The following is a 17,590-nucleotide window of genomic DNA, read 5'->3' on the forward strand; positions in this document are numbered from 1 at the left end:
TATGCGCTATAAGCAGTCTCTATAATTGAGAGTAATGCCACTGAACTGCATTCGGCTGTGAAACCAAAAGGCATTCCACAGTTTTTTTTTCTGTTTGTTTGTTTATCCATTTTGAGTTGGATTTTTTTTGTATCAAATATACATGCTATCATTGTCAGACTCGTCCGTGTAAAAAAACTGGCATTTGTTGAAAGTGACTGTCTATTTGTTTCTGAAGATAATTAAAAAAAACATATCTTGAACAGTTAAAAAAGTGTTGTTGTTTTTTTGTTTGTTTTTTCAAAATCCAGATTATTTATCAGATCTCAGAATTAACAGTTAATTAACTGGCCATAAACTTCCATTGTATTTTTTCCCCCTACTATGGAAGCCAATGGTTACGGTCAACTGTCTGATGGAACAATGAATCAACCATACATATGTCACGTAATACACATTTTACATATTTTTGATGGTCCACTTTAGACAATACTAACTATAAGTATCTTTGCAACTATATGTCAGCTTACTCTCATTAGTGTAGAATAAGTTGACATGTAGTTTCAAAGTTATTTATAGTCAATAGAATATCTGTTGGGGAGCATCACAATAAAGCGTTAGCAGATATTCAGCAGACAGTCTACTAATACTCTAATGAGAGTTGACAATATGACAACGTACAGTAGTTGCAAAGAAAAAGTTACTTTTAGTTAGTTGAATGTCTAAATGCCTGGTGTATCAAACGCACTGCACTCGAGAGCTACTGCTCACCAGATCTGGAGTATCTCATGTTGAAATGCAGAGCGTTTTATCTACACCTGAAGTTCTCTGTTGTCGTCATTGTAGCTGTTTACATTCCTACACGAGCCAATGCTAAGCAGGCGCTAGCACCGTTATACATTCAGTCATTAGTAAGCGTCAGGATGCTCGCACGAACACAGCCTTCATAATAGCAGGAGATTTAAATCATACTGATAGAATTTGTGGAGCACTTTCTGTAGATCAGCCTGTGCGGTGTCCCACCAGAGACTCCAATATTAGACACCAACATTAAAGACTCACACAGAGCTTTCCCTAATAGACCCTCTCGGACAGTCTGATCATATCACACTGTTCCTGACACCAGCATACAAGAGGTTTGCTAATCAGAAACAGTGGATGAACAAAGAGGTATGCAATGATGCGTTTAAATTGGGTGACCCTAGAAGGGCATTAAAGTGCACGTGAACCGGAAGTTGCAAACGACTTTTCTCCAGTGTTGTGATGTATTTCCAAGTGAAACGGAAGTATTGAACAAAGGGCAGGGTTTTTACCATAGACAGTAAAAGAAATGGACACAGCGACCCCATAGGTTTCAACGGAGAACAGTGAAGTCAATTAGAAGCACTCACTTCCTGATGGCTGAGCGTACTGCGCAGGCTCAAACTGAGCTTGACGACATAGATGTGACGTGAGCAACCTGTCTGACAGTTGTAAGTCTTCTAGTAGCTGTGCCGAGAGAAATCTGAATTATTCCCTTCCGAATCTCGCAGAGACGTAGAGCGTGAGCATTAGCTGTCCATGAGCTAGCAGCAGGAGCAACTTTATCACTCTCTATGGGCTTCTCCCTTGACTTATCGGACTTTATGCCTCCACGCCCCCCCGATTGCTTGCAAGCTTCTCCACCTGACTATACGGTAATTTCTCGACAGTGCGACAGAGAGTCGAGTTGTTATGATGCAATCGTTTTTACAAAAACTGCTTCTACGGGGCCATAACGTAAGATACAAGGTAATGGAGCCTTTTATACATTGTCGAGTTTCTTTCGAAATAAATAATGGACAAATGGAGTCTTTAAACGCCTCAGATGTAAAGTTATTCGCTTTCAAAGTGACACCAAAATGAATGGGAGTCAATGGAATGCTAACTGCAGGTGATGGTCTGCTAATCAATGGCGGCCCCCAGGGAAGCTTCAGTTTGATGGATTATGGATGGATTGATGGATTACCCCCATTTGGTTTTACTTTAGCGCTCCTCCTCTCCATCTCTTGCTCATAGCAGACTAACGGCTTGAGGAAGCGTTTTCAACCCAAGCCGTCAAAGCTACGTCATCAGAGAAGGAACGCCCCCATTTCAGACCGGAAGTAACTTTTCCAATTTTGATTAAAGATTACCACGGCAAACTATTTTTTTCTGTGTATTAACTTGCACGGATTAATTGTTCACCACAAGACTAGTAATATGTGCTAACAAAGTAAATAGGGTCAATTTTGATTTCATGTCGACTTTAAAAAGCAAAATCCAGCTATAGACAATGTGTCGAGGCCCACTTCAATAGTTCTGACACTACGAGTGTGTGGCAAAGAATCACAAGACACAAGACAATCACCTCTCTTAACGACTATCGACCAGTGGCCCTCACTCCAGTAGCGATGAAGTGTTTTGAGAGACTTGTACTCTCGCACATCAAAGACACATACCTGCCTCACTCGACTCCAGGTCCACATAGGACGTTATATCCCTGGCTGTCCACGCTGCTCTGAATCCTCCAGAGAGACACAACACATATATGTAAGGATGCTGTTCGCAGGCTATAGCTCGGTATACTGTCATCCCCTGCAAACTGACCATAAAACTCCACCAGCTAGGCCTGAGCCCACTGTTCTGCATTACGATTCAATATTTCCTGACAGAGCGCTCCCAGGTAGTGAGACTGGTCCCATATTAATCCTCCACTATCACTCTGAGCACTGGCACACCACAGGGGTACGTGCTGAGTCCCATCCTGTACGCCCTTGACACCAATAACTTAGTGAAGTTTGCGGATAACACAACTGTAGTGGGGCTGATCATGGATAATGACGAAACAGATTATAGAGAAGGCACAGAATTTGACAGATCGGTGTTTGAAGAACAATCTATGAACATTGGAAAGACCAATGAGCTCATTATTGACTTTCGGAGATCCCAGGACGGGAATTAGCATCAGTTTCCTGGGTGTTTACATTACAGAGGTACAAAATCTTACAAGGTACAAAACCTGGGCCACACATGCCACTACACAAGTAAAAAAGGCACAGCAGCGATGGCCGCTCTAAATCAATCTGAGAAGAACATACAATGTAACTAATCACCCACATTTTCTGCTAATGCGTACCGTTTACATACAGATTATTACTCTGGGTTCGGGCCGAACTCTGAGCTCGGAGCCCTCCCCCCGGACAGCACGCCAAATACACATTCAACTTTACTCCCTCTAATTGTATGTAAGTGTGAACTCGTGAAAGTACTCTAGTGAAAGTACACTACCTCACTTGATAACACTATACTGTGGCTGCACTACTGTTTATATTGTTTATTGGTATTCTACTAATATGTATTATTATTATTTACTGTTTTAGTCATCTTTTAGAGCGGCTAACCCCATTGTTACATTAAAGGTTTTATTCTTCTTAAAGTGGGCCATTGAAATACAATTTTAGGCTACTTTCATGACTAATTTATACTGAATTATGAATGTACTTGCAAGCATTTTTTTTTTTTTTTTTTTTTTTTTTACATTTCTTTAAATTTCATTTAATTAAAATTCTACTGTCTTAAATGTAAAGCCAAAGGCTACAAGTTATGCATTCTACATCCTGTTTGCTACCACGGTTTAAATTCAGTTAAAACTTAGGAAATTAACTGTAATTTAAAATGCATTCTTAAAGGGACAATTCGCCCAAAAATGAGAATTCTGTCATCATTTGCTCACCCTCAAGTTGTTCCAAACCTGTATGAGTTTCTTTCTTCTGCTGAACCCAAAATAAGATATTTTGAAGAACATTAGTACCCAAACAGTTGATGGTCCCCCCAAACTATGGAAGTCAATGGCGTCCATCGACTGTTTGGTTACTAACATTCTTCAAAATATCTTATTTTGGGTTCAGCAGAAGAAAGAAACTCATACAAGTTTGGACAACTTAAGTGCGGGTAAATGATGACAGCATTTTAATTGTTGGGTGAACTAACGTTATCCCTTTTAATTCCGTTCTGAGCAGGGAACAAACACTTTCTCACCTGAACGGAAATGAATCTTCATACTCGCACACACCTGATGACAGATACATGAGCATCACTGGCTCTGTCACATGCGAGGAAACGATTCTCCTCCCATGCTGAGATCGCTGACCCCTCTGGAGATCATCGGCCCGTCCTGCGACTGTGGCACTGCTGCGTGCGCACTCGGCTTTACAGCTCAACTATGCCCTTCGCCTTTGCCACTTGATACCATTTACCATAGTAATGTGTCAGCAATGACTCTGACATCTTGTATAATAAGAGAAGACAAAGTTCATAGTTGAATAAGGATGCACTGGTGCGGACTGAAGAGAGGGAGACCTGCAGTCGCTACATAAAGACGATATATGGGCAGACGACGTTTCGAGTCACATTGTATTTTTCAAGGAATGAACAGGCGAGGGTTATCTGTCTGAATATATAATGTTCATACCTGTGCGAGTTTTAATGAAGTTTGGATGAAGATGACGAACAGCGCATTGAAGAAGATCTTTGCCAGGAGGGAAACGCGCAGAGCTTCCTAAGCAACGACTGCACGTTTAAGACTTTATTTTAGCGGTATTTAGTGGACAGATTCGCAACTGTGCAAAATGCTAAGAGTGCGTAAAAGTTTCTGGGTGCTTTTAAGTGTGCTTCTGGCTGTCTGGATAGAAGGAGCGAGCAGCTTCCCTGTGAGACACCAGAGATCCAGACACGGCGCCTCCGGAGAGGTGAGTAGCCTACAAGTGGAGCTCAAATCACTGATCTCGTTTTAGGATTCACAGGGGTTGATTTTAACAACAACCACAAATCGTGTTTTTATCATTTATTTTTGCCATTTTCATGCAATTTATATGAACATTTTATTGTTTTAAAGACTTAGATTTCAGTCTATAGCCTAGATAAAATCCATTAGGAAATAGGCTATGTTAAATAATCTAAACAAAGAATGAAACGTGTCCTTGGTTATCAGAGAGACAATAATGTTAGTAAAGGGCTACCCTTGAAATGAAATATGAGACGTGATGTGTGACGGCTGATGTAAATATCACTTGTGAATAGAATATTGTTTTTGTGTATAATTTCCAAACAAGCTGTAGCCTACTTTCAGAATGTGTGAAAATTTTATATTTTGTATTTGATAAGAATATAGCTATTACAAAAAGGTCTCACTTGTTAACATTAAATAATGTATTAACTAACATGAACTAACAATGAGCAATACATTTGTTGCAGTATTTATTAATCTTTGTAGTTTGTTAATGCTAGCTGTTCATGTTAGTTCACAGGGCATAAACTAATGTTTACAAATACAACATTTGATTTTAATAATGTATTGGTAAAAATTGAATCTAACATTAACTAAGATTAATAAATGCTGTGCAAGTATTGTTAATTCTTACTTCATGTTAACTAACTAATGTTAACGAATGAAACCTTATTTTAAAGTGTTATCAAGTTAATCATCACATGACAAATAAGTCAAAATAGCCATTTTATTCCAACTACTCATTTATAAACTTCTCATTTACAAACATTTGTTGATTCAGAAAAAAAAAATAGCCTACAGAATTGTCCTCTGATCCATGTACATCCACAGTTGGACATTGTTATAAGATAAATTATCTAATGATTGTGAAAAGTGTGTTTTAAGAGTGTCAAACACAGAGACAAAGCTGCCTATAGTTCTGTACCATGAAACATAAAGTCATTTTTAAACCCAAACAGTGCAAGTTATATTAATTTCAAGTCACCAAATGGTCAAATCTGTTTTTTGTTTAATTGAATATTGCAGTATTTATTATCTAAATGTAATAAATCATTGTTTATTAAAATTCCTGTGCCCTCATAATCTTTCATAATCAAAATAACTTCCCCTCCCTCTTGCAATTGCATCTCTTCTCTGATGACGGGACATGTATAAGATGTACCAACAGCAAACGACAATCCAACTATCCAATAATTTCCCAATGGACAAAATCAAACATATTTTCTAGTTCAAGAAGCTGTTTCACTCAGAGATATATATATATATATATATATATATATATTCACAATAGGGAAGAAAAGACTTCCTTTACATGTCGACTTCAAGCAGTAATAATGTATAATAATGTACTGTGTTCATCTCCAGAAAAATTACACATTTAATATACAGCATGCTGGGGATATAACTATGCCATCAGAAAAAGAACAGTATTACAGTTCATATTGCTAATAGTTTTTGCTTTAAGAATTTCATGCTGATATCTCTACATGCACCCAGTTTTCAGTGCTCAATTTTTGACTCTACCACAACATGGTAAAATGGTTGTCCATTTAAAATGATCGCCATATGCCTTTTTGAATAATCTGTTTATATTATTGAGTGATCATTTGCCATGGGTCATTGTGTAAATGTGGTAGATATCTTGAATATCTTGGTTGGAGGAATTGTCTTGACTCTTAACCACCCCACAGGTGAGAGTTGCATCTTGTCCCACCAATACAAATCTTAAGTGACTATATCTTGGTCTGCCAAAAAAGATGAAGCTTCTTACTCATCAAGAGCAGTGCAACATGTTTTTTTTCTGCATATAGACCAATATATTCAATGCCACCCTTTTTTTTATTATGTCACCATGCAAAGGGGGCCAGAAAAGAGAGAGGTCCCATACAGTAGAGCAGTACAATAGTGAGGCCTTACATAATACTGTTTAAAAAACAAGTTTCACTCTCACACAGGGTCATAGTTCAGCTCCTAAATTGTTTTTTTAGCCCCTCTTCTGTGTTAATGTGGAATTTCCTGCATTCTGGTCTCCTTGATCTTGTGTGTGTGTGCAAACGGGGGCCATGTCTAACCTCTCCAAGAAAGGTCCTGCTACTCAGTTTTGTATTACTAAATGTCTCTTTTGTTTTTACATGTGGGGCAGGGGTCGTCAAAGGGAAAGGGAATGGGGGGTCTTAGTTTATTGTTTTTCTTCACTGGTTTGGAAATGGCGTGGTCCTGGGACTTTGATATTGGAGGTCACATAAATCTATGCTGCACTGCCGACTGCTTTCCCAATGCCCCAACATAAAGTGTGTGAGCTGATCGTGTCCATGTGTCTCACCATAGAGCTCAATAGAGGCTGTGTGTGTGTATTGCATGGTCTTTTGCTAGCGCATAAGGCTTTGTTTCTGGGTCTGGAATTCATGCCATATGTTCGTGATGGTGAGAAAGCCCACTGGCAGCACAGGCCACATTCCACCGACGATTTTACAATGAATTAACAATACAGAGAAAGACAAGAGATGGCCCCAGGCAGACTACGGATTGCAAGGAGAGATTTGGTTTCCATTCTGAACACTTAGGAAATTAAATGCTGAGTAACAGCGACTACTCTTTCACCTGGCCCCTTTTGATGAGACTTCCAGGAAGAAAAGACCAGATAACATTGAGAATAAGTCTTTCATAGAAGATTGAATACCCCTGAGTATCCAAAAATTAGACTTTAGACACCTCTATTACATTCATGCTCAGAACCGATATGTCAGCAGTTGGTTAAAACGCTCGACCACTAAAAAAAACATGGCAGCATTTAGCATAGCATAGAATAGGCCTAAATGTAATAGTAAATTAATACTTTTTTACAATTAATTAAATGCAACATACAAGTGTTCAAATAGCGTGAGATTCACCACAAAGGACAAAGACGCAATCACACAGTGATCGTAACAGCTTCCTACAGGTGTCCAAAACCCCCGATATCGCACATTGCTCACTGAGAATGAACCTGTAAAACCAAATCATCCCATCCGTGACCAAAGGATGAGTTTGATGGCACTTCATAACAGAGAGTTAGTTAATGGACACCTGGTTCTTGTAATAAAGAAAAAGGAAGTGAAATGTATATATAAGCAGTTACTTCATTGTTAGGCTCTCTAATGAGTAAACACTGGTTCTGAGAAAGGTCTACAGTTCCCCCTACGAGAACCGGCCAAGAGCATCAGCACCATCACACTGATAATTGACCGTTCGCAAAGACCCGCCCCCCTTAGTTACTGTCACTATGCCCGACAAGCTACGCCGTTCTCATACCACACCATGTTCTCACGCAGTGAGAAATACATTGTGGAGCAGAGAGGAGACTGACAACACCCTGGCAGTACAGGACAGACCAGGTTACTCTTCGTTTACTTTTGATATTAAACGTATTAAACAAATTCTCTCCTGCCAAATTTGGTCATTTTTTAAAAGAAATTTAAACAATAAATACCGTTTTGTGGCTCTTTAATATGTCTGTCAGATCGCTGTAGAGCATCAGTTAAAGCTGCTCGTGAACTGATCATCTCTTCCTTCTAGTTAATTTATAGCATCAAATAAACATGAATGAACATAAGAAGGAATGTTGTTTTAACCACGGAAAGATGTCAGTACACTCCGTTTTTCAAGTTCAAATTCTCCCATGTTAATCTATTAACTCTCCTGACTGCTTTGTCCGACAAAATGGCGGATGGCGAAGTATGATTGGTCAGATCACCTGTCAATCAAGCTCCCTGCAAAGGGTAAATTGGGTACAAGTTGACTCATTATAAGCTTTTTATAATGGGGAACATGTGATCCTTTTCCCTTGAGAGTTATACCTCTAATGGTGCAAAATCATTGTCAACTCACCATATGCAAGACTTCTCTGTGGAAATATCATAATAGTGACTAAAATCTTTTTTGCTGAATGCAGGTTAGCACTTATTGTTGCATGTTATGTTTGTTTTTCATCAGACACATCCACAGACATCTTTGAGAGACATTAGCAACGACCATAATCTCCTGCACCAGCAGAACCAGGTCCAGAGTGATTTGTCAGACTCACATCCCCACCAACACAGGTGGCTCCAGCATCGCTCTTCAGGTGTCCTGCCACAGCCTGAGCCGGAGGAAGAAACAAAACCCTTTGTTCTAGACCTCAAAAACTTTCCAGACCTGGCAAATGCTGACATTGGCTCCCAAAACCCAAACATTCAGGTGAGAGCATGCAAGAGAACACATCTCAAGTTAGTAGTCATCTCTGTGAAATGCTTTATGTTAGTAAGTCCCTCTTCCAAAACTTTTGGTGACTGATCAGGGCAAAAATGTAGGGCCGGATATAATAATCCATTACAGGGTTTCTCCTCTCTGAGGCTAATGTCTAATCCTGTCTAATCCAAAGTGGATTCATCAGCATCCATAGTGAGTCATCACTCCTCATAGGATGTAATTAAGTGTAATAAGTAATCTCATCTTGAGATGAGGGGGAAGTAATTCTGCTTGATTTGATATTGAGCCTGAGCTCAAATCAAGAGACTATATCGGTGAGTCACTGCTGAAACTATAACTGCCACTGACTGTTCTCCAGATTAGAAGCAAGGCATTCCTCATGCAGAATGATTTGTCTTTGTTACCTTTATTAGCTGTGTGTTTTAAGTTCTTAAAATAAGGGCCAATTTATAATAAAATTTTGATTCAATGCTTTGAATCCCTGCATACTTTGCATCTTTGGTTGTAGGTGACCATCGAAGTGTTGGATGACCCCCCTATGGAAGTGGAGAGGGATCTGGTTAAAGAATGGAGCAATGACTGGCCCACATCTTCTCCCTCCTCTACTGTAGAATGGATAGGTGGAAAGAAACTTTTCTGGCCTTTATTTTGGGGCTACACCGATGCAGATTCGGGGGACGATGGTACTGGCCAAGCAGTGGAGGAAGAGGACGACTACGCACTGGAGTATGACAGCGGGGAACCCCTCCCTAGTGGTCTGGGCAAGACAGATGGCAATTGGGAAAGCCCATGGACTCAAAGCCATTATGGTGAGTGCTCTCTTATATATTAGCTGTTTCTACACACAGTTCTTGAGCCTTTGGAAGTAAGACTGTTTGAACTAAGTGATGTATCTAAGCTTGAGTTGAAGCTGCTTCCTCGAACCCCTCTACTGCGGACAGCAAGCCAAATATGTTTATTAATAGCTTAAAGATTATATGGGCAGACAAACCTGTGAAAAGAGTGTTTGAATAAAACTGGAATGGAGAAAAATAACAGCTGGTTTTAAGCAAAACCAGAATTTGCACAATCAGAAATTTAAAGGGATGGTTCAGAGTAATTTCAACCTATGGTCCTTTGCACCATGACCTCGAGCTACACACTTTTATGAGTACAGAACTTAGTTGTACTACTGTAGAAGTTTGGTACCATTCCGGGTATTATTAGTGGGGTAATTTACAAGATACAACATTCGGATCCATTAGCGCCAGCACTAAGTCATTCTGCTGATATCTCTGAATAAGCTCTAACTTTAATAATGTTTGACCAAGGGGAAAAAAAGCTTCTGGGGGGGTGTTTGGCTCGAGGTCATGGTACAAAGGACCCTAGGTTGAAATTACTCCGAACCATCCATTTAAGCAGATAAAGACGGAGGAACGGGGGAATTTAAGAAAGCTGGAGTCAGCAGTCAGATAACTGTGATTTGAAGAGTAGTTGAAGGGAAAGGGAGATTGGGGAGGGAGGGTAGAGCAAGCTGGTAAGGAGTGTTTCACAGCATTAATTCGGACTAAACTTTCAGCCAGCGACGGGGTATTTGTGAGTGTCGGACCTTTGAAGTAGACACTGGTCCCACTCTGTGGAGAAGACCGCTGTTTGAAGACGAGCCCGATCCGCTCACTAATGGCAGCGTGAGTACGTTCTCTTGGACAAATAAGCCCATGCTTGTGTTCAATTAGAGCGCAGATCGGGAACACAGAGTGAGAGGGGTCATCCGTTTACTTTTTATGTCCCGCGGGTTGGGCCCCAGACCCTGCACCCCCTCCACCCCCGTCCAGTCCAGGGCGGCTGGGTCTTTTAAGCCTGTTCAAGAATCCTAGGCTTTTCAAGGCCATGCATAACATCACGCCTCTGTTGCTTTTTTGTTTTTCTCTCTAGGACATGTCTGTTTCGTGGTGGGAATTGTGCACTTTGCGCTGTAGCTGTGCAGTCTTGTTTCAGTGGAGACAAGGATGAAATGGGACAGGGATTTAATTTGAGGGGTCAAGGAAAGACATTATGATTGAGATTAAGGATGGCCTCAATCTAGACCAGATTCTCATAAAACATTCAGATCAGTGTGATGAGGCAGCAGAAATGATATTCACGGATAAGAAGGAACATTTCTAGTCTAATATAACAGGAGAAAGCTATCTGTTAGAAGTTGCTTGGCTGCTACAACTGAGTTAGAAGAACATGGAAAAACATTGACAAAATACATTTGTCTACTCAAGAACTGAATAGAAGACCCTTTAAAACGTATTTCTGCCAAAGGAATCACTTTGGGGTCCTAAACAGACTCTATATAATAGCCTGTTCAAAATGCAAAATGTTCTTGACTCCAGCAGGGGTAACTGCTAATGCTAATCATCCTATTATTGACCCTCTGGATTTAGTGGCTGTTTCTGCTTTGATTAACCTCTGATATAAGACTAACCCTGTGGCTGTTGTGGGTTTCGCAGTTTGGCACTTCTACAAAGCCAGCTAGAATAGTCACTGAGCCTACGCCTCCTTTTCATCATTCCCTAGTCTGTCTGTAATCAGGGTGCCATCACTGTGTGTGCAATATCATTGGCACCCCACCCAAATTCAAGTTAAATATTTAAACAAGCTAGTCTCTAATCTATACTGTTTATTACAGAAGAAGGAAGAATACATATGTTGTCCTTGTTTAATTCATTGCAGTCTGCTTTTTCTAAAGAGAGTTTTGAGATCTCCCCCAAAGCTAAAAGCTAATCAACTATTTGAGGCCTGTTTTCCTTTTTTGGAGGCTATATTAGGCAAGGCAAGGCAAGGCAAGTTTATTTTTATAGCACATTTCATACACAATGGTAATTTTAAATATTAGGCTTACTTACTCAGCTTACCGGTGTTTGTCCGTGGAAAAGTTGCAAATCATGGTGTTCGAGTGTTGTTGTTGGTGTTTTCCAGGGTGCTCCTGTGCTAAGGTGTTCTTGGGGTGGTATCTTTAAGTAGCGAGTGGTTGTTTTGTATTATCGTAGTACTGGACATTTCTGACATACAGGTGCTGGTCATATAATTAGAATATCATCAAAAAGTTGATTTATTTCAAGAATTCCACTTAACAGGTGAAACTAATATATTATATAGACTCATTACATGCAAAGTGAGATATTTCAAGCCTTTATTTGTTATTTTGATGATTATGGCTTACAGCTTATGAAACCCACGAAATCAAAATCCCAGAAAATTTGAATATTACATGAAATCACACAGTAATTACACAGTAATACCATAGTCATTGAACCAGGTTTTGGTTCTTTTGGCAGTGTGGGCAGGTGCAAATCCTGCTGGAAAATGAAGGAAGCATGAAGTGCTCTGAACATGTCCTGGTAGACAGCTGCGTTGACTCTGGATTTAATAAAGCACAGTGGACCAAAGTCCTCTTTTCTGATGAAAGCATATTTTGCATCTCATTTGGAAATCAAGGTCCCAGAGTCTGGAGGAAGAGAGGAGAGGCACAGAATCCACGTTGCTTGAAGTCCAGTGTAAACTTTCCACAGTCAGTGATGGTTTGGGGTGCCATGTCATCTGCTGGTGTTAGTCCACTGTGTTTTCTGAGGTCTAAGGACAACACAGCCGTCTACCAGGAAGTTTTAGAACACTTCATGCTTCCTGCTGCTGACCAACTTTATGGAGATGCAGATTTCATTTTCCAACAGGACTTGGCACCTGCACACAGTGCCATAGCTACCAGTACCTGGTTTAAGGACTATGGTATCCCTGTTCTTAATTGGCCAGCAAACTCGCCTGGCCTTAACCCTATAGAAAATCTATGGGGTTTGTGAAGAGGAAGATGTGATACGCCAGACCCAACAATGCAGAAGAGCTGAAGGCCACTATCAGAGCAACCTGGGCTCTCATAACACCTGAGCAGTGCCACAGACTGATCGACTCCACGCCACGCCTTATTGCTGCAGTAATTCAGGCAAAAGGAGCCGCAACTAAGTATTGAGTGCTGTACGTGCTCATACTTTTCATGTTCATACTTTTCAGTTGGCCAGCATTTCTAAAAATCCTTTTTTTGTATTGGTCTTAAGTAATATTCACATTTTCTGAGATACTGAATTTGGGATTTTCATTAGTTGTCAGTTATAATCATCAAAATTCAAAGAAATAAACATTTGAAATATGTCAGTCTGTGTGTAATGAATGAATATAATATACAGATAGTTTCACTTTTTGAATGGAATTACTGAATTAAATAAACTTTTTCATGATATTCTAATTATATGACCAGCACCTGTATAGACTTACTTGGACACAGACACGTCTGAGAATAATTTACTATATAGACACATTTCTGTAAAGCTCATTTGAAATGATATGTATTGTAAAAAGTACTATAAAAATAAATGTGAATTTAATTTAATTTAATTAGTGTGTTGCTATACATTTTCTGGGATTATTGATAAGACATTGCATTGCTAGGCCACTTCTAACTGCTAAGTGGTCTAATTGACTACATTTACACATTGCATTAGCATCAGTTGTTTTGTTGATCGGATCACTGAAGCCCCATATGAAGGTAGTCAGAAACTAAATAAGCAGGGTTGTCTTGACAACACAAGTGGTCACAGGCAATGCATCGGAAATGCATGTTAATGCCAGGTGGAAATAGTAATGGTAATTGTTATGATCGGATCACTGAACAGTACTTAAGGTTAGGGGTTTTGTTCAGAACCTATATAAGGAATAGGGATGCTTGTCTTAGTAAGCACACATAAATGTTTAAACTCATTAGTCTTTTCCTCTTAGAAGAAGCAGAGGAAGAGTGGAGCGCATGGAGTTCCTGTAGTGTCACTTGTGGCCACGGCAATCAGACCCGCTCACGTTCATGTGGAGATTTCTGCACATCCACTGAGTCCCGGAGCTGTGACCTTGTCCCATGCCCAGGTTACTTCAGTACTCTGTTCTTATTTTTAATTCAAACCCATTTTTATTTTATTTAATGTTAATGCAGATTTTTTTTCCCCAGATGATTGGAACAGTGTGGCTCATGTCTTTCCATTCGAGATGGAGAATGGTACAGAACCCTTTGGCACTGGTAACTGCTTTAAGTTTATATACCTATATACCTTCATCAGGCATATACAACCTACTGTTCAAGTTCAATCACATTTAAAATGATATAATCATGTAGACTGGGTAAACCCAGCCCGATCAGCTCAGGCTGGAAACCTATACATTTATCTCTCCTACTTCCTTTCCAAATTTGCGGGAACCAATCACAAACTGGCTTATCCACCTGGTGCGCTATTGGCGGGTTTAACGCGATGACCATAGAGAATCGACGAATCCAATTCCTTTTAACCTCTTGACGATGCTCATATGGCTTTTTTAGTTTAGCAAACAAGTCGCTCGAGTGGGTGTAGATACCACTCACTTTCATGTTTTTTTGCGCACCCTGCAAAAATCACTCGATGCCATTGCTGCTTCTGCAAACCGCTGATCAATGCTCCAAACCAACACGTTTATTTTGTACAAACTGGAGTTTTCGCGTATGATTGGTTGAAGGACTATCCAATTGCGTCGAAGTCATTTGACCTATTACCATTGATCACGTCTCTTGTGCAGTAGAAATAAAGAGCAGACTCCCCTGACTAATGTTCAATCTTAAAAGATTAAGCTTGGTCTGATGATAGACAGACTAATAATCATGACCAATCACTGCGAAGATCCATCAATTACCAATCACACTCAATGACTGAATACATCAATAACTCCACATCATCATATACAAGAGTTACATCAAAAGTTGTACATTATATACATCAAAAGTTGTACATTATATAACCGAGAATTAAAAAAACTATAGCATCACATTAAATAATGCTTCATCATTCATGGCCATAGCTGATGAACTACTGTTAGACAAATGGCACTATGCTATAGTTGATTTGACTAATGTGTAATCTTTTTGGGTTTGGCTGTTTTGCAGATGTTGACAGCTGTGAGAAGTGGTTAAATTGCAAGAGTGAGTTTCTTCAGCGTTACCTGCAGCAGGTATTGACTGAATTACCCAGCTGCCCGTGCACCTATCCTTCAGAAGCCTCCAACAATATAGTCAGTCTGCTGGATGCAGAGCACGACCGGACCTTCCGGTGGAGGGATGCCAGCGGCCCACAAGAACGACTGGACGTCTACAAACCCTCGGCACAGTCCTGCCTGCGTTCCAGCCTGTCTAAAGATGGTACCACTCTGGCTGCCCAGCATTGTTGCTATGATGATAACAAGCATCTCATTACAAGGGGCAAGGGGGCAGGAACCCCCAACCTAATAAGCACAGAGTTCTCTCCAGAGCTGCATTTCAAGGTGGATGTAATGCCTTGGATACTGTGCAAAGGAGACTGGAGCAGGTTTCATGCAGTCCGCCCACCCAATAATGGCCTGCATTGCACGGAGAACCCCCGACAGGACATTTTCATGAATGAATTGGAGGAGGCCAGAGAATATTAAATCACCAAATTACTATCCGTCCTCTGACTCACCCGTCCTGCTGTGGTGCTTAACCCTGTTAAAATAAATTAATTAATAAAAACCCCGGCCAGCCGCATAAGTGTGCAGTATAGAGCCAGTCTTGTGTTGTGGAACGCGTTGCCGTAACTGTGTTCACAAAGCCTCTAGCTTTTCTTATGTTTGGAATATTTTGGGAAATGAATAGAATGATTAATACAGCATTTTTTTGTTGTTGTTGTAAAACAGTTGTTGCTGCTGCTTCTGCAATCACATACAGTGGGGTACAAATGTCTGACAATGCTGGGGAAAAAGGTTTTATTTTTGTGGTGTTTTTTTTTTTTTATAATTTAATACAGCTTTATTACGAATTATATTATCAGAACAATAACATGAATTTCAGAATGTATTCATATTTTGGAGTGTCCCTTGGCAATCCCATGTTTGAACGACAGCAGAACTCGAGGTGACATGAGATCCACATTTGTGCAAAACCCGATGATCATGTGATCCCGCATGATTTGAGAACGTTCCAAAGAGCATCTTCAGTGCTTCAGTCTGACCCTTTGTGCAAAAGAGTCGCTCGCTCATGTGGACAATGTCATTTGGTTATTTGGTTACCCTAGAAATAGTATAGAATCATTTATAAAACGGATAGTTCCGGTCCATGATTCTGATTGGTTGAGCCGCGTTCGAAGCCGTTGTAAATTACACTTGTGACCGCATTACATTAGTATTACTGCGCAACTGCCGTTTGTGATTCTTTGTTGCTGCATGTATTGCTTGGCAACCTCTTTGGAACTACATTGCTTGGCGGAGGAATAAATGTGTTATAACGTTACATTTTTTGTTGCTGGTGTTTATTTTATGAATATAATAAATATTACAATTAATATTTTGATGGAGTAACCGTTTTATAAAAGCCCGCTCCGCTTCGTGCCCTTAGCTGTTCTAAATTCACTGTAAAACACAGCTTCACGGGGCTTATTGCTTTATTTATTCCTCTTAATTCATATGCAAAATGATGATTGTTTTAACATGAACATATAATCCTACTAGATTTTGAGTCTCATATATTCAGTGTGGTCTCAGACCTTTGGACCCCACTGTTTTTACATCGATATAAGTGCCATCCAATGTAAAATCTGGGTCCTGAAGCAAAATGCTTCAAACCTCTGCTCTAGACTTTAGGTGAATGGGCACAATTTCACTGCCAACTCAGGGGAAATCTTTCCATAACAATCAGTGTTCATTTAGTTCTTCAACAGTGTCAGAATTTCAGAAAAGGGAATGAGCCGGCAAATGTAAAGAGAATATTATGTTATACTTAATATGATGCTTATGTAACGTGTTGCTGTTGTTTTTGGAAACTATTGCTGGGGAACTACTTAATACTTCCTGAAATATTATTCTTAAGAGTATGCAGACTGAATATGCACATGCTACGGCTGGCACTTTATTTAACATTTATTGAAATGTATATTTGCGTGATGTTATCCGTGTTTCTGGTGTTGCTGTTGTGAAGAGATTGCTTCCTGGTCATTGTTACATTAATGGCAAGAACAGTAGCCTATTTCTGTGTTGGCATGTGTTGTACAGTATTTATTGTATTTTTATCGCACATTTGCTGACGCTTTGAACTGATCATTCATTCAGGTGTTACACTACCCAGAATCCTCCAAGACAGACTGACCTATAAAGGGAAATCATGTTCTCAAACACCTCTTTAAAGACAATTAAAACAAGTCGATGTTCGCTGTTCATTGTCATGTGTACTTGCAAGTTGCAAATTCTATTAAAAAAATACAAAGATAAGTTTGAAGAAACTCTTGGTTGTTTTCTTGAATAAAATACATACGTCAGTGTTCATTTAGGTTTGGATTATGAATGAATCTTCACATCTGGACTTACTTATGCTAAGCACTAACACTCTGTGGAGAACTTTTTGGCACTACCAAACAAATACCTGTCATCCATTTGTCTGAAGAATGGATCAACAATAGATCAGTTAGAGACTCAGGGCTCATGTTTTTGATTACTCTATTTTTCCATTTGCTTTTAACTAGACACATCCAGCAAATGGAAACTCATCTCCCCGGGGCGATC

At 39.8% G+C, this 17,590-nt stretch overlaps 1 protein-coding gene across 1 annotated transcript; it reads left to right on the forward strand.

Annotated features, from left to right (window-relative positions):
- Positions 1 to 4,086: 4,086 nt before the first annotated feature.
- ism2b (isthmin 2b) lies at positions 4,087 to 17,304 on the forward strand. The gene is made up of 6 exons (XM_079584230.1): positions 4,087 to 4,727; positions 8,738 to 8,980; positions 9,501 to 9,801; positions 13,787 to 13,924; positions 14,007 to 14,075; positions 14,970 to 17,304. Exons 1-6 carry the CDS (start codon positions 4,608 to 4,610, stop codon positions 15,485 to 15,487), a joined length of 1,389 nt encoding a protein of 462 aa, XP_079440356.1. The 5' UTR covers positions 4,087 to 4,607; the 3' UTR covers positions 15,488 to 17,304.
- The last annotated feature ends 286 nt before the right edge of the window (positions 17,305 to 17,590 follow it).

This window comes from Phoxinus phoxinus, assembly GCF_949152265.1.
Source record: "Phoxinus phoxinus genome assembly, chromosome: 16".
Classification (NCBI taxonomy): domain Eukaryota; kingdom Metazoa; phylum Chordata; class Actinopteri; order Cypriniformes; family Leuciscidae; genus Phoxinus; species Phoxinus phoxinus.

Coding starts and splice junctions, on each gene's coding strand:
- ism2b (XM_079584230.1), top strand. CDS start 4,608: ATGCTAAGAGTGCGTAAAAGTTTCTGGGTGCTTTTAAGTGTGCTTCTG. Junction 9,802..13,786: donor ATGGACTCAAAGCCATTATG/GTGAGTGCTCTC, acceptor TTTTCCTCTTAG/AAGAAGCAGAGGAAGAGTGG. Junction 14,076..14,969: donor TACAGAACCCTTTGGCACTG/GTAACTGCTTTA, acceptor GCTGTTTTGCAG/ATGTTGACAGCTGTGAGAAG.